Genomic DNA, 24,811 nt, shown 5'->3' on the forward strand with positions numbered 1-24,811 from the left:
TAGTAGTACTAGTGGTAATTTATTCTTTTCAGGAACACAGGTCAGAATAAATAACGACAGATAACTACCACTTCGTTAACCGAATATTACTTATTCATGTAGTTCCTCGTTGGACGAGTGGTTTACGTGCTCGCCTACCCATTCGGTAGTCCCGAGTTCGATTCACCGCTTTGCCAACGTGGAATCAGGGGAATTTGTTTCTGGTGATTTGAAATTCATTTCTCGATGTAATGTGGTTCGGATCCCACAATAAGCTGCATGTCCCGTTGCTAGGTGACCAATTGGTTCCTAGCCACGTAAAAAATATCTAATCTTTCGGGCCAGCCATAGGAGAGCTGTTCATCAGATATACTTAACGGTTACTTATTCATGTTGGGTTTGGGTAGGGAGCAGGTTGACGGAGGAACACGTAGAATTGGAGCAAATTAATATTCATTAAAACACTGCGTATACTTGTAGCTAGACATTTTTACCTACATGGCTTAATCCATCAGCAGACAGACCCACAATGGTATCTGCGAGTGATGCGGTAAACAATACTTTGTTTTTTTTCCATCTGTCCATCTGGCTGTGGTGTTTGCGCGTGGTAACACTGCGTCCCGGGCTTTAAATAATATCCTATTTCGAATATTAACGGTGTAATTCGCATACAGTAAATTATTAAAACACTTTTCAGTTGCAAATGTACACCCAGATATCCTTTTATTTACCTAAAACTTACACATAGCGTAACTATTTAAAGCCTGGGACGCAGTGTTACCATGCGAAAACACCACTGGCGGATGGACAGATGGAAAAAACCGAGTATAGTTTGTGAGTATTTATAGAAACGTGACCTGCAAAGTTCACATTCACTTCACAGTGATCGAGGTAGATTCCCTTCGTTGTTCCACAGACTCTCTTTTAAACTCTCACTATTCCATATCATTAAACTCACAAGAAAAACTAATGTGTAATTAGTGTGGCACAAGTCAAGGAGGAAATGTTCATCACATAAGTACGTGTCATTAGCTGACACATTAATAGTCGGGGATCACAGATTTACTAATGTGGCCCTAGTTCTAGAAACTGCGTAGCTAGATACATATATATATATATATATATATATATATAATATATATATATATATCTATAATACACATACACTTATATACAAATTTATATATGTAAATACATCTATATATATATGTGTATATTTTATTTATCATACATATATTATATATATATATATATATATATATATATATATATATATATATATATATATATATATATATATATATATATATATATATATATATATATATACATATATATCATATATTAATAAACCCAATGAACTCTCTGTGCGTGGAAACGGAGAAGTTTAGAGGTTACTGCCAATATATATATATATATGTATATATATATATATATATATATATATATATATATATATATATATATATATATATAAAGTAACTGAATGAGAAATTTCCGTAAAAGTACGACAAGTTTTGGCTTTCAATACTGTCCTCTGAAATCAAGAAAAGCTTAATTTTATCCCTTACGTATTTGTGATGATAATCTTAAATACTTTGATAAATAAATTTCTTTTCTTCCAGGCTGAAAAGAGGTCAGAAGTGCGAAGGAAGAGTCTAATTATCCTGGTCCATCACTATTTAGAACAAGAAGGGTAAGTATATTTAAACTCTAAGATACGCAAACATACACGCATACAGATTCACACAAACATATATATACACAATCTCACACAGTTCACATACACACACTAACATAAACATATACTCACATAAACATACACACACACTCACGTAAACATACACATGCTCACTTGAACATACACAAGCTCACTTAAACATACATGCACATATACACGCTCACACGCATCCAATCCAAAACCACGTTTGGAGGGCGTGGCCGTAGAGAAGTTCAACCATCCGATAGCTCAGCGAGTCTTAAATGGAGGAGGTTTTAGTTATATTACCTCAGCCTTAGTACATAAGGACAGTAAGATGGTGTGTCAATGAAAATACATCAAACCTGATTTCACCAAGTTTTGTAGGACGAAGACATTATGTCAGATTCCTCCCTTGCAGTGATTCACCGCGGCTGACTAACTAACATGTACCTAATGCAATGCTTGAATCAACAAAACTCAATGTATGTTTCTTTATGGATTTATTTTTTATTTCAAAACAGGGAATTATAAGGTCGTGAATGCATAGAATTCGTCCTTTACTCCGGAAGGACTTAAATACTGGAGGCCAAATGCCTGAAGCCTCTGTTAGCTGCAATACTGTTTGTTATTATGATTGAAGACATAGACAATAATGTTAAGGATTCGGTAGTGAGTAGTTTCGCAGATGACACAAGAATAAGTAGAGAAATTACTTGTGATGAAGATAGGAACGCTCTACAAAGAGACCTTAACAAAGTATATGATTGGGCAGAGGTAAATAGGATGGTATTTAACTCTGATAAATTTGAATCAATAAATTATGGAGACAGAGAAAGAAAGCTATATGCATATAAGGGACCTAATAATGAGACAATCACAAATAAGGAAGCAGTTAAAGACCTTGGTGTGATGATGAATAGGAACATGTTATGCAATGATCAAATAGCAACTCTGTTGGCAAAATGTAAAGCAAAAATGGGAATGTTGTTACGGCACTTCAAAACAAGAAAAGCTGAACACATGATTATGCTTTATAAAACATATGTTCGTAGTCCACTTGAATATTGCAATATGATATGGTACCCACACTATCAAAAGGATATTGCACAAATAGAGAGTGTACAAAGGTCCTTTACAGCTAGAATAGAAGAAGTTAAAGACCTTGACTACTGGGAAAGACTACAATTCTTAAAATTATATAGTCTAGAAAGGAGAAGAGAACGCTACATGATAATTCAGGCATGGAAACAGATAGAAGGAATAGCAGAAAATATCATGGAACTAAAAATATCAGAAAGAGCAAGCAGAGGTAGATTAATAGTGCCCAAAACTATACCAGGAAAAATAAGGAAAGCACACAGGACATTAATCCACTACGCACCAGCATCGATAATGCAGCGTCTATTCAATGCGTTGCCAGCTCATCTGAGGAATATATCAGGAGTGAGCGTAGATGTGTTTAAGAATAAGCTCGACAAATATCTAAACTGCATCCCAGACCATCCAAGATTGGAAGATGCAAAATATACCGGAAGATGTACTAGCAACTCTCTGGTAGACATTAGAGGTGCCTCACACTGAGGGACCTGGGGCAACCCGAACAAGATGTAAGGTCTGTAAGGTAAGGTAAGGACCTTCCTCTGTGATTATACTTTTACCTTTAGAGTTAAGACATAACTCGCCATTGCACTCTCAGCTCCCATGGTCCTCTTTAATTCTGCTTCTTTTAATTCTGAATACAGAAAATGTAATGTATTTGTATATTAGCCTTGTCCGTAAGTTTGCGCGATGATTTTCTTCAATGGATTGCCCTCAGGTCTTTCGTTTTATATTTTATGTTAGAAATTAAATCTCGGTCAGGACGAATGACAGCTAGTAATCGAAGGCCAACAATCATACTTTTTCTTGTGTCTATATAGAAGGGAAAATTTTTCCTTTAATTTCCACTTTTTAAATGTTATTTATGACCTCAAGCGTTCGCAATTAAAATGAAGAAATAAACAGAAATGATATTTTATAGTCGATGCCCATAATGTCACTCAAACGTACAAGGGAGAACGATATCCATAATTTTGTTCTTCGTTTGATTAAAACTGAACGATAAAAGGCTTAACATGCCTGACAACACACAGACAGGCAGAGCGTGTTCATATGAAAGAGACAAGCGACAGAATGAGACATGAAAAGCGATTTACGTCGATTCCCGCAGGGTTGCCAACCGAATGGACCGACGTGCGGCAATGCTGTTTGCTTACTCGCATGCCACCGTTGCATGACAGGAATCCGGGCTTACGTGGAAAATCGGTGACTGAAGCAATTTGGTTAAGAATTTATTTGCTTATCAGTCATGTTCGCCTCCTGGCCTTTTAAATAACAACATTCGTTTTTGAAATTTGTTCACATGAACTTGTAGTTTTTCATTATAAAAATAACATGAGTTGGGTGAAGCAAAAGAAAAAAATCCTGGACAAGCGAGTTGGAAAGAAGTTAAACGTGTGCATGTAAAGCGATGGATATACATGTATAGAATTCTAGGATTAGGTCATCGAGTCAGCAGGGGGCGTTGTAGGTACCGGAGGGCAGGGAAAGTGAAAGGAAGAGTAACTAAGAGAACTAGAGATGAATGAGAAGTATGTGAAGAAAAAAATGAGATTATTCTTGGCCTTCGATTACTAGCTGTCATAAAAAAACTAGTGTAAAGACAAGAAATGTAATGGAAATAGTAGGTAAATATAAGCAAGAACATTAGTAGAGGTAAGGGGCAGAGGTGAATGAAGCAAGAATGGAGGGGGTTGGTAAAATTAAGGATAATCGGCTGACCAAGGTGTGCAAGGTACTATGAGGAAAAGGTTCTGAAACAGTAGGCCAGGCAAGTAATTGTTCTTTGTGTTTGAAGTTGAAGCCAATGGTTATTGAGTAGACTGTAAAAGTTATAGGTGCGAATGTAGCCTTGTGATCCAGAGAAGGTATAACATAGAAATTTGATCTAGAAATTAAGACAGATGAAAAAACGATTGATGGAGGATTGGAGAAGGACAAACAAAGTGAGTTGTTGAAGATGCAATTCTCAGGGTAAATAAGATTGGCCCTAAACGAGCTTGTTTATGAAATCAACACTTTTCGAAAAGGTCTAGTCTTTTCTTTGCTGTTTCCTAGAAGATTACTAAGGGTATTTTAAGGAAGATTTGAGAGAGAGGAGAGAGAATTTGAAAAAGCAGAAATTGATGACAAGACCGAAAACTTCAGGAGGTTTGCTTAGTGCATATTTTGATAAGCATACTTTCGAAGGCAGGTTTGTGAGGTGAACGGGAAATCCCTCCCCCGCAAGAGATTCCCTCCTGCCAAATCCCCCACCCCCTCAATTAGCGTGTGTGCCAATGCTTGTTCCGATAATAGGGTATTTAGACAGTTCAAAATTATTTCAGCGATGACCGGTAATAGTATGAGTAACAAGCGGCTTTATTTGCCCCAATGCTTCTTGTTCCAGTAATAGGGTATCTAGATGTAGTTGAGTTGAATGAGATGAATATAGAATTTAGGCCAAAGGCCAAGCACTGGGACCTATGAGGTCATTCAGCGCTGAAATGGAAATTGTAACAAGAGGAAAACCTGCTAGTTGCACTATGAATCAAGTGTTAGGAGAGGGTGGAAAGTAAGATGAAGAAAGAGAATATGAAACGAAAGTGGTTGCAGCTAGGGGCCGTAGGCACGCTGCAAAGAACCTTAAGTAATGCCTACAGTGCACCATGTGAGGTTCATTGATGGCATTACCCCCCCCCCCCCCCCCCTATGGAGTATTTAGATGTAGTAATAGTCCTATAATCACTGGAGGAGTGTGCCTAGTCCAGGAGTAGTACAGGATCACGAGCTACCCCGTAAAAAATAAAAATTGCGATCGAAGGTTGGCACCGCAGAATGTCGGCTTCGTTGAACGCATACCACCCAGATCTATGGCGCTTTTTGCAGATTTTGCAGCGAGAGCAAAGTCTCAGTAATGTGATTATGAATCAGTTTATTGGTGGACATTTACCGGAATAACAGCGTCGTCAGTATGCCCAGGCTAATGTTCGTATTACAACTATTGTTCGTGGGTTCAATAACAGGAATCTGATGGACTTTCTTAGAGGTAGCACACAATATTCAGTTTTGGTTAAAAACCAAAAACAAACAATCGCTGAAGTTATAGTGAAGGTAGTAAATCTTGCGGTATTCAGTTTTATAGAAACTTTCATCAATTGCAATTAAACACAAATCATTAACAAGCGTAATTAGGTCATAAAGGCCTATTAAACCAGGGGGATATGATTAGGGGAGAAACCTCCTACGGGGGAAAATGGGAGAGGGAGAATATCTCGGAGAGGGGAGTTCTTCTAGACCCATTTATGAGGTGACAATTATGAGGAAGCTAAACCTGAATGTATCTTAACCATTAAATGTTAAGGAGAAGAAAATCTGGTGTTAGTTTGAAGCAAAAAATAATCATTCCTTTGTATATGGAAAAAAATGTTTAAACGAGGACTTAGTTATATAGGTTAAATACATTGTACCAAGCAGCTGGAATCCCCGGTGAGGACAGATAGACGATGCGGGTACGTTAAAGCCTACTAAGCGTTTGTTGACCTGTGCAATGAATTATGTACCTGGTGGTTAGCAGACTATGGTGGGGGGATGTCAGCAGGTTGTACATGTTCACTGGCCAGAAATCTTACGCCTTAAATGCATTTTAATCAGGATTTGTATTTCCCAAAAAGGAAAGTTGATCTAAAAATGTAATTTTTTGAACAAAGAAGAACCGAGAATAATTAGAGAACAGACAAGAGGCTCCTTTCCCCAATAAGAATGAAGACAAAATTGCATGACAAGAAAATGGACCTGAAATTTTCTTTCCCTCATAATCCAGCCTGGAACGGATGAGTCGGCTCCTGGAATCCGGGAATTCCGTCTGAGAACTGAGGTTGATCCAAAAACAATGTTCGCCTATTTTGTTTGATAATAGTGAAAATAACTTTCTCTTGGAGTTATATGGTATGGTGTCGTAATTATTAGTGTTTTATGATACTGTTTATTTACCTTTTATTAGAAATACAATAATTGGTGGGACTTTTATTTGCATGTTGTGTAGTGGTCAAGTAGCTTTTTTTTCGAATGATAAGAAATCCATCCTAACTATTGTGGCATTGTTCCAAATAGAAATATTCGATTTGATGAGTGCTTCAAGAATATTTTGTTTACAGTTTCGTTTGGGAATTAATCTAGTGGCAGGGCTTTGATAATATGTATTTTTCATCTGGCTAGTTCGCCTATTTTGAATTATGATAACAAAAGTTTGTTTTCTTTTTCACCAAACTCATCTATCGTGTCTAATTTTCACCTCAATTTTATCCATCTCTTAGGTTGGAACTGCTCCGTTCCATTTCCTTTTTACTGCTGCCTCCTCTTCCCAAATTCTCGAGCTCTTTGCCCTTCTCTGCTGACCTAGTACTATACCTCGATCAGGCATCACTATTCATGGCGTGCACGCATCTCCCATTTTCTTCCCTCCTCCTCCTCCTATTCCCCCTCCTCCTCCTTTCTTCAACAACACCACATCCTCTCCGTCTCCCAGTCTTCACAGACTTGCATCCTGAGCGCTTTCTCCTCAGACAACTGTGAAGTAACACAAAGGAATTAAATCCTCTTTGTATTCATCCATACAATATTTTCTTAGGAGTTTGTCAACCACTTTATTATCTTAAAGCAGTCTTTTCAAACGAAGTCCGAATCCGCTCTGTTCAGAACCTCCTTATCTACCGCTGTGTATGAACAGTATATCTTCAAGAGCCTTCGACAGCGGTAATGAGGCTTATCAAGTCACTTGAGGGCCTAATGATTAACACCCTCCGATCCATTAAGCTACCAGGGTAGAACACAAACATTGTAACGCCAGCCTCTGGTTTTAACGAGAGCAATCTGCTGAACTGGACTCCCTCTCTCTCTTATATGGCATTGTTTACTATTCACGTACATTTGTCTTTACATCGAATTATATCAAACGTCTCTCTCTCTCTCTCTCGTTCTCTCTCTTATTGACATTGTTTACTATTCACGTACATTTATCTTTATATCGAATTATTATCAACAAACGCCCTGCCTCCTCTCCTCTCTTCTCCTCATAATATATATTATATATTATATATATATAATTAACTATAATATATATATATACGGATAATATATAAATAATATAATATTATAATATACTGATATATATATATATATCATTATATATTATACATATAATATATATATATATAGGAGCTTCAATAGAGCCCTGAAATATTCATCTTCTTGGAAGATTTTTCATGATGAGATCTCGTTTTTATTAAGCTTTTTCAAGTCCAATTCTTTCCCACAAGAAATAGTTCTAAGAATGACCAATCAAATACTTACCAAATTCTTTCAGCCACCATTGCCCAATTTTGATGTTCCTAAGAAACTATTTTATGCAACTATCCCATATATGCCTGACTTCAAATTCTCGTCCAATGTCACACGAATCATCGAACAAGAGATTCCTTGTCTAAGAGTCAAACTTTTAACAAATAATCCATGTACAATTGGCTCCTTTTTTAACTTTAAAGACCGCCTCAGCCCTTCATGAGATCCAACGTCATATATAAATTCATTTGCCCTGGATGTCCGGGCTCTTACGTTGGATCGACTCGGAGGTCTGAGGGCAGATTGTAGGCCATCTGGGTTTCAGCTTCCGTACTGGTCAGAAAATAAAACAACCTGAATTTTCCAATATCAGGAACCACGCCTCTTATTGTAAAATTGAAATCCAAAAAGAACAATTCAAAATAATAGATGTAAAAAATCCTGACCATCTAACTACCCTCGAGTCGTTATACATTAAGAAACTTGTTCCTTCACTCAATAGCAATACCTCCTCAGCAACTCTATACCTGGCATAGTTGACGTCGTCATCGTCAACTGATTTTTAGTCATACCATCTTCTCTCTACATTATGGACGGTTGGTGTTTGGGTTGTTCTCTCTCTCTTACCTTTGTTTGTTTTTTACTTTGATTCCTTTTAAATTTTTAAGACTATTTTAATATTTGTGAGTTCCTTTGTTTTTTATCATTGAATGTTATTTATGTGTCTCTTTGCTCTTTTACAGACTGATGATGCAAAGAAGTTTCATGTGCGAAACGTTTCGTTTATAATAAACTTTACTCCTTTTGCTGTTTGTATCATGGACACCTTCTGAAGCTCCTATATATTTATTTCACTGAGCCCGCATATATATATATATATATATATATATATATATATATATATATATATATATATATATATATATATTAAAACTCAGTGCTTTCCCAAGGGTCATGTACTGTTTACACACACATCAAAAGACTTCCCATATATATATATATAATATATATATATATATATATATATATATATATATATATATATATATATATATATATATATATATAGTATATATATACATATATATTTTATATATATATATATATATATACTATATATATATAAATATATTAGCTCTACACAAAGCTATGATATCTGTCTAGGTTACTGCAAAGTGGTTTAGATTCAAGCTCTGGCAGTTATAGAATTATATCATTTTATTTAATAGTAGCCAGATCCCTCATTCGTTTATGCTGGTAATCTCCAAAATAATAACAAACGATGTTCTCCCCACCAGGTATTATGCAGCTGCCAAGTCCCTCGAACAAGACGCCAGACTGAACAGGAACAGTTTGCCGTCTGCGACAGCGTCGATACCTGTCAGGCATCCTGCAGGAGTACGAGGCCTGGCACGTCATGAAGGTGAGTCAGTCATTCCTGATGATGATGATGAGTCAGGTGAGTCAACGCATGTAAAAACATATGGTGTTGGTAAGGACTGAGTCACTCAAGATGAGGCGTCGTATGATGTTAGTTATTTTGCCATTTAATAGTCATGTAATATTCGTGAAAGAATGCAATTATTAATACACACACATAATTATATATACTATATATATATATTATATATATATATATATATATATATATATATATATATATATATATATATCTCTGTTTGTGTGTGTGCGTGTGTGTGTGGGAAGGTGCGTGTATTCTCGCAAGCCATTTGACTAACACTCTCCAACAGTTTCAGAAATACCCGAAGCTGGCCAAAAGAGTGATAGGACCAAGACCTTCCCCAAAGCCTCACAAATGCTCTCACCATGACGAGGAAAATTTGGCTCCCAAGAAAGATTTGCTGGCTACCAGGAAGAGTCCTCTCTTCAGGTATTCGAAATACCTTTTCAGTAATGGTTTCAGTAACCTCTCTTCTCAAATTTCACTTTCTGTTTATTCATTTAGTTTTGTTTTTGTCATATATGAATTTTTTGGTTACTTCACTTTCTGTATATTAATTTTTTTTGTCATATATGAATTTTTTGGTTACTTCACTTTCTGTTTATTAATTTTTTTTGTCATATATGAACTTTTTGGTTATTTGTCTTATCGGTTGAAGGGTGCAGACATAACTGGTATCTTCTAATTTTGTCAGGAGTATGTTACGCATCAACGAGAAGAGGTTAGTACGTACGTAGTAATAGACGCGTACTGTGATATTTTTAAGCTTTCGTTATCAGGCGTAATTTTTACGAATTTGCTAGTTTTGAAATGTAGGATGAACATGGTCCATTAAACTTTCATACAAAAAATCTAAGCTAGGCTATTGGTTACATAGCAAATGAATATCAGCGTTAATCCACTGAGGTATATTATGCTTTTAGGAATACATTGACATTCATCGGAAAGTTAAAAGGAAAAATACGCTTAAGATAAAAAGATTAAGTTATGTTGTATAAAAAAAGTATCAGCTGGACAGTATCTAATGAGACGATGACCAATTTAATGCTTTAAATGTCGTGTAGTTTATGTACATTAAACGTTTATCTTTGTTTATTGGCCTGAAGTAGATTTTATGGCGTAAATATATCGAATGTGTAAGTAAATGAAATATGAAATTGTTATATTAGCATATTTGATACTTATGGTGGCTATTTTGAAAGTAATTGTGTTTAGGAGAGCCATTTGCTAACCAAAGTAATTGTGTTTAGGAGAGCCATTTGCTAACCAAAGTAATTGTGTTTAGGAGAGCGATTTGCTAACCAAAGTAATTGTGTTTAGGAGAGCCATTTGCTAACCAGAGTAATTGTGTTTAGGAGAGCGATTTGCTAACCAAAGTAATAGTGTTTAGGAGAGCGATTTGCTAACCAAAGTAATTGTGTTTAGGAGAGCCATTTGCTAACCAGAGTAAATAGAAGAAATTTCACAAAAGAAAAAATACGGAAGGAGAAATAACAAAAACGAGAAAACCAAATACAGTTGTAAAAAGGAAAACGCCAGGAACAAAGACAAGTAAATGAATAGATAAAGGGAAAATGAAATAGATCCAAAATCAACAGAATGGGAATTATATTCCTTACAACTGGAGTTATTAATGAAGAACTGAGGCCTATTCACGTATTAAAATCATATGGTTGATTTAAAAAAAAAATGATGATGATGATGTCCTATCGTCTACCAGATTAGAAACCAGGCACGTTCATGAAACGGAATTCTAAATAAGAATGTGAATCACGAAGCCATTTGAAGGATTATTGATTTAGCGCAGTTATCGGAAATTGATTATACTTCCCATCATCTATGAATTTTTCTTTAAGAATTATGTTTGATAAAGAGATTAGTTTTTATAACAACCCCATTTCGTCAACCAATTCCTTCGAACAAAAAAATTGATTTTACATCTTATAATCCACAAAGTCGTATTATTAAAAGAGCCATAATTTCACGATAAACAGGCGACTAACTAACAAACATGATCAAACTAGAAATTGTTCAGAAGGTGCGTGTAAGACTCCAAATCACGAAAATTAGATTTGGTCTTGACTGAGAAGATTGGAGAGCTGATTAGGTAAACGCTGAATCAACAGAGATTCCTGCAGGCATTTCGACGGGTTTGGTGAAGCAGATAAAGAATAGTCGGTATGTATTATAATCATGAGTAAAAGGGGTTTGCTTCTCTAGAATGTCGATATTCAAGAAATAATGGAGAGCTGAATAATAGAACGTTTAGGAATACTATAGATTATGCTCTAGATAGAACCTAGAATGCATTTCAGTACTTTTAAGGTCAGAAAGATCAATGTAGTTTATATTTATCGCTGGCTGCTATTGTAAGACTAGTTTTTTTTTTTTTTTTTTTCTTTTTTTTACCAGACCACTGAGTTAATTAATATTAACTCTCCTAGGGCTGGAGTAAGACTAGTATATACTGTAGTATATGCTATTTAAATTATGGTGAATTTTACGAACGTTAAATGAAATTCCTGTATTTTTGTTTTTCATATTTAAGGGGCTTCAAACAACTTCAGTCTTTTAGAGAAAACAGCAATCCTAGTATGGCAAATCGAACAGCGCGGACGGGAGTATTAAAGAAAACGAAGCACAATTACTATAAGGAATGGGATACTCTCGTAGATTTATTTAGTCGTGTTTCGAAGAGTTCGCATTTTAATGTCCCTGGTATTAAAAAGTTTATAGAGATTATTTAACGCTTTTAATAATTGATATATATATATATATATATATATTATATATATATATATATATATATACACACACATGTATACATATGTTTGATTTTAAATCACTTAAAAGTAAAATAAAAACGTGATTATGTACTGTATGTATGCATATGTCATATATGTTTATTATTATTATTATTATATTATTCAGTAGATGAAACCCATTCATATAGAACAAACCAATAGGGGTCATTGACCTGAAATTCAAGCTTCCAAAGAATATGGTGTTCATTACGAAGAAGCAAAACGAGTTAAAGGGAAATACAGAGAGAAGAGCCTCCACCTATTTGAAAAAAATAATAAATTAACAACTAGATAACAATGTAAAAATGGAAGGATAATAGTATTAGGGCAGTAATGTAGACGAATTAAGACTTTGGGGCCCCGAGGCAATAATGTGTGTGTGTGTATATATATATATATATATATATATATATATATATATATATATATATATATATATATATATATATATACATATATGTGTGTGTGTAATGTAGCCTTGGGGAGCACCTAGGCATATCCTAATTAGCCTAGTCACCTAGTGGGTAATCCGCCACTGAATGTATTGCACCTTCGCTGGAAGTTCTGGAGTTCCAGTTGCATGACTTCCTCTGGGAGGCTGGAAGTTCCACAGTCCAACAGTATGAGGAATAAAGGACCTCTGGAACTGAGAAGTTCGACCGCGATGCACATTTACTGCATATTAGTGTTGCTGTTCAGCGAATCTGGTTGCTCTCGGCAGATCAAGAGCTCTTGATCAGGGATCAATTGTGAATTTGAAAGATCTCTGTTGAAATACAACTTATGAAAAAGTGACAAACAAGAGACATCCGTCGATGGTCCAATTCATAAATGCTAATATCAGGAAACAGGATCCTCCCACCACGAGCCACTCTATCTAAAAGAGATAAATCTCTGGCAGAAGCAGACATCCACACCGGAGAACAGTGTTCTCGTGAAGGAGTGCAAATGACTTCAAACAGGTTGCATTGATTTTATCAGTTATAAATATATGAGGAATTACGAACAATACCTAACTTTCGTGCGATATTTGCTGAAACTTTCATTAGATGTTTCTTATAAACTAGATGCGAGTTAAAGGTTACACCTAAAATAGTTCACGGTTCAGACTCGTACAGCAAAGTTCCATCCACCTGAAGGGGAGAATGGGGTGGGAAATAAACTTCGTTATAGCAATAGTTCTACTACAACAGTGCAAGCGATTTATACAATGAAAGCGACTGTATAGTACTTTGAGACATGTCTTTTCCTTTAGAGCCAAAGACGCTACGTAATCTTACAATGTGTTATGTGGTCAGGTTACATAATTTATGAACAGGGGGAAACTTGGGCAGTCAAATACCAGTCAACTATTAACGAAACTACACACACACACACACACACATATATAGTGTATATCTAAATATGTATATGTATATATATATATATATATATATATATATATATATATATATATATATATATATATATATATATATATATATATATATATATCATATATAGATATATATATATATATAAACTGTAATTTCCCGAACGTAAGGCAAGATGTTGAGACTAAGGCAAAACTGCTAAGAACAGTTAGCAAACTGAATGTGATTGGGCAATTACGATATCAAATCTATGTCGAGCTTGTACATACTAATGGCACCGCTTAAATATGTAAATATGTGCTCCATCAACGATAATAAAGCTATAAAACCATCCCTGTCCAGCATGTTCCAATATAAAAAATGACACTTAAAGTACCTTTAACGCAAGTGCAACTGTCATCAGTTTAAAGGTGGAGCTTCTTGCATTAATGTACTGCTGTTTACTTTAAGAAATAAAATAAAATAACACTTTTAAGGGGAGTCTTGCACGCGCATATTTTCCGTTATCGTATCTTGGTAACAAAACGCACCAGATATTTGTTGTTTTTTTTTTTTTTTTTTTTTTTTTTGTATGTATGGTGTTTTTACGTTGCATGGAACCAGTGGTTATTCAGCAACGGGACCAATGGCTTTACGTGACTTCCGAACCACGTCGAGAGTGAACTTCTATCACCAGAAATAAACATCTCTCACTCCTCAATGGAATGGCCGAGAACTCGCGACCACTGAGGTGGGACGCCAACACCATACCAACCACGCCACTGCGGCGCTTCACCAGATATTTGGGACAACACTCACAAGCTTCTGGAAGCAAATGATCCTGCCAGGTGGCAGCGCGACACATACCGAATACGCAATTTTGGTGCTGTTCTCAGTAGCATAACAACCAGACAAGGATTATATTTTCTTGAATGATACGAGGTTAATTGCCATGCTTCAAATTTCACCCTCTAAAACAGCACTGTAGACTTTAGTATTTCCTGTCACATAAATCAATTCAACCTGTTCTTACACCCCTGAACTAATTCATAGTCTGCTCCAAAGCTCATTCCACCAAAACAATTCAAGTACGCTCTCCTACCTTACTGGTATTTACAGTAAATTTTTGTTATTCCCATAACAACTTTAACCCAGTAGTTTATAATACGTTTTTACACATTTATGTATTATTAGAGTACCTACTATTTCGAAACTTTCATGCAACTAATTATAAATTTATCACTAGTTAAATATACTATTCTGCAAGAGTAACAGTTATCCATTGCTTGCTTTCTTTGTTACAGTTTCGGTGAAAAAATTTTACGAATACCTGTTAGATTAGGTTGTCTGCCTACTTTTCGAGTTTTCCTTTGTCCCTTACATGAACCGACGTGTGGCATTATAGTTTTCCCCAAAAACTTATATTATATTAGATTTCATGAATACTTCAGGTTGTTTTTCCCAGTTCGCCTTTCAGCCCTGAAGAAAAAAAAGTAATTGTTTTGGTTACATATGAGGATGTATTGCCAAAAACGAACTGGATATTGGTACGGCAGCCGTACCCCGATCGCGGTAGATATTGGTACGGCAGTGAATTGCGCATGCGCGAACCCTTGTTTACCGTCTCACTCATATCCAAAGACTATATACTGAAGTATATACGCAGTCTTTGGGCATATCAGTAACAGCAAGAAAAATGGTGACGGAACATCATGAAACGCGGAATAATAATTAGTTTTCGCCGAAAAACAGATGTTTTCAGGCTTTAACGAGCTGAAAAAAGCCATAGACATGTATGAAGACTCAAACTTTCAAAAATTTGGTAATTCATGATATATACGTAGGTCACGAACGATCGAATCGGCGGCCTGAAAAGAATTCCGAAGAGGATTCAAAGAGGATTATATATATATACACTACCATCGTACCTTTGGGGACTTTCTTTCGGCCCTTATTCTGCCCGACATCGGCAGTTGCAAGGGCCGTTATACACTTTACAATATTCTTTTAATTCACTTCATTGGGTATTGCAGCTGTCTGAGAAGACGATGGGAATTTTACCAGGTAGTGAAATGGCAAAATTAAACAAAATTTCAGCACTATTCCATTAAAATTGGGATAGTGTTGTTTTCTAGTACAAAAAAAAAAGCGGGACAAAATTCACAAAAAGCAAAACAAAACAAAAAAAAAGGGGGGGGGAGGGACATTTTGTCTAACTAAAAAAAGGGGGACAGATGTTCAAAAAGCGTGACTGTCCCGCCTAAAAGCCGAACTCTGGTTTACATAATACAGTATGATTAGCAAACTGGTAAACGGATATAGCTAACTGCCGTATCTACAGCAAGTCAAGAGCGCAATACGGCACCAATGACAGAATCTGCCGTACACTCACCGCACTATATTATTTGTACGGCAGGAAGTCTGAAATTGACGCATGCGCAATTCACTGCCGTACCAATATCTACCACGATCGGGATACGGCTGCCGTACCTATATCCTGTGCCTAATAAAAAACCTCACCCTCAAATCACCACTTGCTACGCAAGATTTTATGCTTAGTTATTGAATTACTACTCATTTGTTGGGGTAACAATCACGAAAATTTTCCAGAGCTGTTTATAACACATCGAATTTAAATATATAACAAGATAAAGTAGTGTTAATTAAAATTAAGGAATTAGCGGCTTAGGCCTATATCAAATATGACCAAGAGCTTAAGTGGCAGACTAAATGTTTCAAGCAACAAAGCTGATTTACATATATAATGAACGAGCTAATTACCCCTGCACTGACTTCGAACCATAAAAATTAATGGCACAGTAACCTAGGCCTAACAAGACGTTCACAGCCAATGTACTGTATAGACTAACGTGGGTTTAGGTACCCATCTTTGACATTTAAGCAATGCAAAACAATTGTTACACTCTTCATCCATAAAATAATAATATATAAACAACAACCGTTACCAGTAACAATAAAAACCACGAACTTACTTTAATCTGATGAACTTCACCGGTTTTGACACTACCGGGCAATGTCTTCGCTGTACGGTAGTGAAATTCTCTCCAAAATTTTATCTTATTTTCTGTTTTTACGAATTTACAGCACTATATCTTAGTCACCCCAAATAAATTAAACAGTGGCCTAATTGAGTGCATTGTAGCGCACAATACCGAAAAAAAGATAGCGATTAAGCAGGAGCCAATCAGCGGCAATATTCACCTAATCAATGCTACATGAAGACTGGCGGATAGACTTAAAGCGCCTCGGTGGAGTGGTTGTTTGGTGTTTGCTTCTCACCTCGGTGGTCGCGGGTTCGATTCTCGGCCATTCCATTGAGGAGTGAGAGATGTGTATTTCTGGTGATGGAACAAGTTCACTCTCGACTTGGTTCGGAAGTCACGTAAAGCCGTTGGTCCCGTTGCTGAATACCACTGGTTCCAAGCAACGTAAAAACACCATACAAACAAAAGAGAATTGACAAAGTTGATCAAGAATGAAGTTTGAATTCATGTTTGTTATTGGGGGTAGGGGGATGGGGTGGACAGGGCAGGGCGAAGTAGGCTTGTCTTCCCAACACTTTTCCCCAATCTTTTCACACAAAACCCAGTAATTAATTGAATTATTCAGATAAACTAGCGTGGCAATGTAACTAAACTGGCGCTAGAAAGTAAGTTATATAAGTTCTCGTTTGCGTACCATCACTGTAAGGAGCATACACAGCTTCGATTGCATACAATATGAGAAATAATGTTCGCTTTTTGGTCCACATTTTTGGCGGCAAATGCTAAAAGATGCAGGAAAATGGGATTGAGTATTAAGGCCTGCCCACAGTAGGAAACATTACTTGGAAACAAAGGTTGCAAACCTGTTCGCGAACAGTTTCTTGGAAATTGTTTGTAAACAGCTTGGAAATTGCTTGCAAACAATGTTACCTGCTCAAACTTCAGTTGCCGTCAGGCTGTTGGTGCATAGCCTCTATATTTTACTTGGCAGTTTTAATGCGCTCGAGGAGGGTGGTCATGGTGCTACCGGAGCAAGCCTCACTCGACTACTGCCGCGAACACACACACATGCTTACATATGTACTACATATACAGAATATATTATGTACACGTGCATAGGTACTGGTGTACATATAAATATATACTATGCACACCTACATATTATGTATATGCACATACCGGTATGTATAATAGTACTACATATATACATAAACACGTGTACATATGTATAAACATATTCATACATTATATATATGCATATATACATACATTATACATGTATATATACATATACACATAAGCAGTTTTCCATTCTGGACGGGAATAAAGTGCATGGTAAAAAGTGTTTGCAAACTGTTTGCGAACTTTGTTTCCAAACAATACTACTTCCTAGTGTGGACAGGCCTTTACTGGCGGATTCTGGGAGTAAGAGGCCGTGGCAGAACGTGTCTAAAAGGAATTCTAATTACTCCATGGGAAATAAATTGTGCACTTAACCACGTTATATCTGACGATATCCATTTCGAAATCCGTGCAAATATAATTGTTGAGCTCTAAATCCGCGCAAATGTAATGATTGTTAACCCCTAGAATGACTCAACACTGTAATGATTGCTAATCCGTAAATCTGAGCAAATATATGATGATCGCTAAACTGAATCCGCCCAACAATGTAATGAATGTTGTTCCTTATTTTTTTTTTTTTTTTTTTTTTTTTTTTTTTTTAGCTGATAGGTAAGATGGGTGAAAGAAGAGTGAGGGCAGTTAGCTAGCTAACTATGGTAGCGAATAGTTCAGAAAGTTAAGTATTAGTAAGAGTAAGGTAAAGTGTGATTTATCCACAATTATATTTAGGTAAGGGTACAATTTTCTAACTAATACTAACATAATACAATATTGATTATTCATTATATTAACATGGTGAATTGTACAGATTACATATTTTGAATTTTATTACATAATATAATCATATTTAATAAATTTCCAATTTTCTAACTCTAAACTTAATTTTAATTATCATAAGGATTTTGCATTATATCTACATAGTAAATTTTACAAATTACTTTTTCACAAGACATTTCTTAATAGTATAATGGTCGAGGTTCATCGCGATGAATATATGAAGATACTCTTCTCCACCATCTGTGGTCTGTGTTGTTTGGGTCAAGGTTTCTCTCTTCTGCTTCTGATTCTTTTGCTAAGTCACTATTGTATGAACTAGTTTCCTCCATATATTGGTTGCCATTCTGTATAATCTCTGATTAATTGGTTCTACTTTGTATTTTTTATGTATTTGTTCTATATTCAGATCGTCATCTTGTTCGTTTCTCACTGCAGACCTCAGTATCTTATTTTGGAATTTTTGTAATGCACTTATATTTGAAGTCGATGGAATAATGGATATTCCATTATTGGTCTGATTAGGCTTTTGTAGAAATGGATTTTGATAGTTGTGTTCATATTCCTAAACCTTTTCAGCTTTGTATTTTGTGTTCTTGCCATCCTTAGCCTTTCTCTCACATGTCTTGATATTCCTCTTTGTCCGAATTGCATTCCTAGTATTCTTGTACTTTTAATAAAATTAATTGGTTGTTGGTCTAACATTATTTGTGCAGGTTTGTGTGCAGATACCGATACTAGTTGGAATTTAGATTTATTTGTCTTTATCTTCCACTTCTTTTCAAATTGATTTATTCTTTCAATTTGATTCATTGTTTTTTGTGCTACTTGTCTTTTCAAATTTGGGCCCCTTCTCCTTGTACGTTTTTCTGGGTGTATAACTATTTGAGTTATATCATCTGCAAAGTAGACATCAGTACAATACTCTGGTGGTGGAGTCATATCTGATGTATATAATATGAATAATGTTGGACTGAGTACAGATCCTTGCCGGACTCCACTTAGTAACAGGAATGGATTCCCTATGTAATTTTGTGACTTGATTGCTGCTGTTCGATCTTTGATGAAGTTGCATAGTATTTTCTCAAAAATGCCTGGAAGGTTGAGATGTAATATTTTGTATTGAAGTCCTTGTAGCCATACTTTGTCAAATGCCTTGGTTTTATCTCTTCATACTAGGTTGCATAGGTATCTTCTTCTTTGTGACAGTGCAATGCTCTCATATATTGTTGCTATTGCAATCTGGGTACCTCTTCCTTTTCTAAATCCATATTGATTTTTATTGTGTAGCTGATTACCTTCTAGGAACAACACTAGTCTGTTGTTAATTAATTTTTCAAATATTTTGCCAGGTATTTCTAGTAATGATATTGGTCTAAAATTCTCTACCTGGCACGTATCTTTTCCTGGTTTGGGTATCAAAATCATGATTGCATTCTTGAATATAATTGGAAAATATCCCATTGAGAGAGAGAGCCCAGTTGTATATTTCTCTCAATTTTTCAAGTGCAACATCTCTTCGTGGTGCCTTGTGTTTAAAATTTGTAATTATTATTTTGATTTCATCTTCATGGAGTCTGTTTATGTCGGCTGCATGATGCGGATTCGTTCTGTGTCTATGTTGTTCAATGAATTCATTGACTATTGCCTCATGTTGGTTGTCGAAATTTTGGTTATCCTCCTGCGTTATCTGGAATATTTCCTGCCAGTAGGCCTTGTGGAGTACTTCTTTCTCTTGGTCATCATATATTTTCTCATTCCTATGCTTTATGTATGGCGATGTATCAGTATTGCTTCCCATCAGTCTTGCAACGGAGTTCCAGAAATGTTTTGGGTTATTGTATTGTATTTGTGTATTTTTTATTAAGTCTTCCCAATTTTGATGATATAACCTTGAGTTTTCTTGTACTAACCGTTCTTGTAATGATACATATCTTCTCATCAATGTGTTGTTCCAACCTGATATAAGTACTGTGTTTTGGATGTTGTAGTGCCATTGTATCGTTTCTTAAATCTGAGCTGAAGAAACGTCCCCGATGAGATCAAAGTATACGTCGTCATTATAGTGTACCCGCTCGCTAAACTTACAGGAAGACCACGTCATCCACAAAGAAACAAAAAGAAGAATTAGCCAACGACTCCTGCACGTAACACTGCTACCACTTCGAGAGGAGAGCAGCCACGCCCTTCCTGCCGTGATATTCTCTGTAGCGAAGAATCATTTTACCTTCAAAATACCGCGACAAGCTCGGCTAATCCTATTAGGACGACACGGCACATTTGTTTTATTCATGTTACTGCCAAGCTTTGGAAGCAGTGGCGTGGCTGGCATTCCATCAGTAGGGGAAGGATAGGTGGGGCCAAGATATTTTTTTGGGGGGTTGCACAAAGAAAATTACACAAAACTAACGTACCAATTCTGTAATTAGTACAATATACTATTCTCGAATGCATATATCCATACGAATGAAGGAAAATGATAGTATTCGTAATTAATAAGCCTTTATTTAAATTATACAGCAATTTTCAGTTAATTTTTAACTCTTAACTATATGCAAATGTATTCAATACTGTAATGTCATTTCAACTGTGGGGGCCAGTTGGAGGGCATGGCATCTGACTGGGGACTGGGCCCACCTTTCTTCCTCTACGACTTGATTAAGCATCTATCTTGTTTTTTTGGGACTGGGCTAGAAAAGGGCATGAGGTTGCCCGCTCCATTGGCGTTTGCTCTTCAAAATATTCTATTAAACAGAAACAGTTTCTTCGTCCCTATCATCTTGCGGTAACATGATCGTTTCTGTGTGAATAAACATTTGATGATAAAGACATAAAAGCATAAAAAAAAGAACTGAGAATTTAACAGAGTATTCGTATTTTTGTTAGGAATAGATTTAACCCAGAATTGAAATAAGTTTCAGATTTCTTCTGGGCATTCTGCTCATCTGCATAGTACACCGATGGTCTTTCTCAGTTAATATTATTATTATTCTCAGTAGTAGTAGCAGTATTAGTGGTAGAAGTAGTAATAGCAATAGAAGCTGTATACGCATTCTCGATCTATTCATGATTTCTGAACCTGATTTGAAGACGATGTAGAAAAGGTCGTACAAATTCAATTACGTGTTTTATTCCAAAAACAGCTCGATCATCATTGTAATATCTTTGCATTATAAAGCCCGCTACCTTCTCCTTGAGATATTATTGTATTATATTCTATATATATGTGTGTGTGTTTGTGTTTGTGTGTGTGTGTATGTTTTAAGGGGCTTACACCCCTTATAGATTGACAGTAGCGTAACCGACATGAAAACCTCCGACCGACGCGCAAGACAATGGCAAAAGTTAACTAAGGCACTGAATTAAACTCCGAACTACAAGAAAAAAGACTTTATTCCCAAAAGATAAACAAGATTCTGACTATCACGAGAACAGCTATAGTAGATTCACATCAACCGTGTATTTGATGTCTGGGCCAGTCCCTTACGACGCTCCTGATTGGCTGTTGATAAGCCAGTCACAGGGGTTGGAAAGTCTCAGTCCCTCTCGAGAGTTCATGTAGGCATGATGTATGTTCCACCTCTCCTTAGGGATGTTTTTGAAAGACGTATCCCTCAGGAGAGGTGGAACATACATCCTCCCTATATGAACTCTCTCTCGAGAGAGACTGAGAGTTTCCAGCCCCGTGATTGGCTTATCAACAGCCAATCAAGAGCGTCGTAAGGGACTCTCCTAGACATCAGATGCACCGGTGATGTGAATCTACTATAATTCAAGTGTGTGTGTGTCTATATCTATTTATTTATATATTTCACGACTCAGGAAATCCGTCGATCCATTTCAGGAGGCGATCACTTCCCCGTAAGGCAGGATCCGGCGGGAGCATGGGTCGCGCCGTCAGCGACCCAACGCTCAGCGACGAGACTTCCAGCATCGGCGACCAGTCCCTTCCCAGAACGAGAACCAGCACCTCGAGAGGCCGGAGCATTGACAACAAGAAGAGAGAGGAACTGAAGAGGTGAGAGGGAGTTTGCGTTTCCTCACACGAGAGCGTGCGTTAGAGAGCAAGGTTCCATCAAGTGATAGTGCTCATTTTGTGTCAGAGTCGGTCTTTTCAGCGAGATCGAATGGTTTTCATTGTTCCTCTTCCAAAGCAACGGCCTTTACGCTGAGGTATATCATAGTTTTACCAGGCCAATGAGCTGATTAACAGCTCTCCTGGGGCTGGCCCGAAGGATTGGATATTTTTGCGAACCAATTGGTTACTTAGCAACGGGACCTACAACTTATTGTGGGATCCGAACCACATAAAGAAATTAAATTCTATCAACAGAAATAAATTCCTTTGATTTCATGAACCAGGACCCTGAGATCAGTAGTCGAGCATGTAACTCGTCCAACTAGGAATTTGTATGCAAACCTAGCCCATACACATATAAGTAGAAAGTTTTGAATTATTTGAGAGCACTATAACTCGAAACTTGCTAAAATATGGCCAACTTATACAAAGACTTTGCTTGAATATTAAAATTAAATTCTGGGTTTTTTATTAGGTAATTCATATTACCAGGGGCTATAGCATTATTACCCTTTACACTAGATAAGTAATAATTTAAAATAGCGTTATGTTACTCATTAATGGAATTGATTTAGTTCTTGCATTTTATTTTCTTATTTATTTATTTATTTATTAATCTATTTTATACCACACTTCATAATGTCACCTCATGCGTGAGTAATACATGAAGCTAAATTCCCACCTTGATAACCTTCTCCTGCCAGAGCGCCACTGGTCGGCCGCAGGGTTCCCGGAAGTGGCGGTTTGCTGCGAAGTCCCGGCGACGAGAAGAAGGATCCTTCGAAGTCTTCCTCGGACACTGACAGCGAGAGAGGATGCGGCAATCTGGGGCCTGTCAGAACGAACAAGGTGGTAAGGACTCCTCTTGTTCCGTTGTAACGAAATGTTTAAAATCATTTTTGAGAGAGAGAGAGAGAGGATATCTTAGGAAAGGTTTCACTGCGGAGGATGGATGATCACCTTGTCAGGTCCTCCCGTCCCTAATCAAGATTTACTGGTATAAATTTTGACAGGAGATCCTGTTCTTTATCCTTTTTTTTACCTAAACTACACCATATTTCTGACTGATTACACCCGATTTGTGACTGAAGGCAGTCGGATAACAACCAGGTACGTAATTCACTGATTAGATCAACTGAGGAGTGCTGGATTTTTGAGGAGATGATCCTGCAACTACCCTGACTCGGGTATGATTGCAAGTCCATCTGTTGTGAGCAATAGCGCTATTGTGCTTGGAGGAGAATGAGGGGGGGTTGGGGGGCTAAGGTCAACTGAATTGCTACTCCAAGATGGAGGAAAGGGAGGGGCAGGTCAACTGAATTTTCCTTCCTTGATGGAGGAGAGGAGTAGGGAGAAGGTCAACTGAATTACCCTTCCAAGATGGAGGAGAGGGAGAGGGATGGGGGGAAGGCCAACTGATTTGCCCCTCCTTGATGGAGGAAAAGGAGGGGAGGTCAACTGAATTTCCCTTCCTTGATGGAGAAAAGGGAGGGGAAGGTCCACTGAATTTCCCTTCCTTGATGGAGGAAAGGGAAGGAAAGGTCAACTGAAGTTCCCCTCCAAGATGTAGAGATAAAAAAAATTAGTTAATTGACAGTATCTGTAAGACTCATATCACTAAGAAGTCCTCTAGGGACACAATATAATTAATGAGATAAAAGAAATATATTTCTATACAATACCAACATTTAACCTTAGGTCAACCCAACTCCTTCCTGAGGGCGACTCACCTGGATGGCTCATCAAACTTCAGTCCTGTATAGTTGTTTGCATTTTGTATTGTCTCTGTGTCCGAACTTATCTTTTTAACAAGGAATCTAGTTTTTTGCGGGCTTATTTGTACAGTTCTGACGTCTAGCGGGAACTATTCTTATTCTCGTTTCTTTCCGTTTCAGCCAAGGCAAATTCTCGACCTGAAACAGATGATAAACGACTACACCCGTTTAGAAGACAATATAGGTGACATTGGAAAAGGGCCACCCTCTCAGAATCCGACGGACCAACCAACAGGTAAGGTACACGATAGTGAATAAGAGATAACATTAAATCTTGACCTTAATTCCCGCGTTAAAGATTTCACAGATTGAAAGTCACAATTTCTTGAAAATGCTTT

At 36.8% G+C, this 24,811-nt stretch overlaps 1 protein-coding gene across 1 annotated transcript in view; it reads left to right on the forward strand.

Moving 5' to 3' along the window:
- Positions 1-24,811, forward strand: part of LOC135222641 (katanin p60 ATPase-containing subunit A-like 2) — a 59,600-nt gene that overhangs the window by 24,959 nt on the left and 9,830 nt on the right. Inside the window, 8 exon segments of the mRNA XM_064260771.1 lie at positions 1,605-1,675; positions 9,397-9,440; positions 9,443-9,474; positions 9,477-9,521; positions 9,850-9,989; positions 22,465-22,638; positions 23,403-23,550; positions 24,594-24,708. Coding sequence (XP_064116841.1) covers positions 1,605-1,675; positions 9,397-9,440; positions 9,443-9,474; positions 9,477-9,521; positions 9,850-9,989; positions 22,465-22,638; positions 23,403-23,550; positions 24,594-24,708 — 769 coding nt within the window.

The sequence above is a fragment of the Macrobrachium nipponense genome, chromosome 8, assembly GCF_015104395.2.
Source record: "Macrobrachium nipponense isolate FS-2020 chromosome 8, ASM1510439v2, whole genome shotgun sequence".
In the NCBI taxonomy this organism is placed as follows: Eukaryota; Metazoa; Arthropoda; class Malacostraca; order Decapoda; family Palaemonidae; genus Macrobrachium; species Macrobrachium nipponense.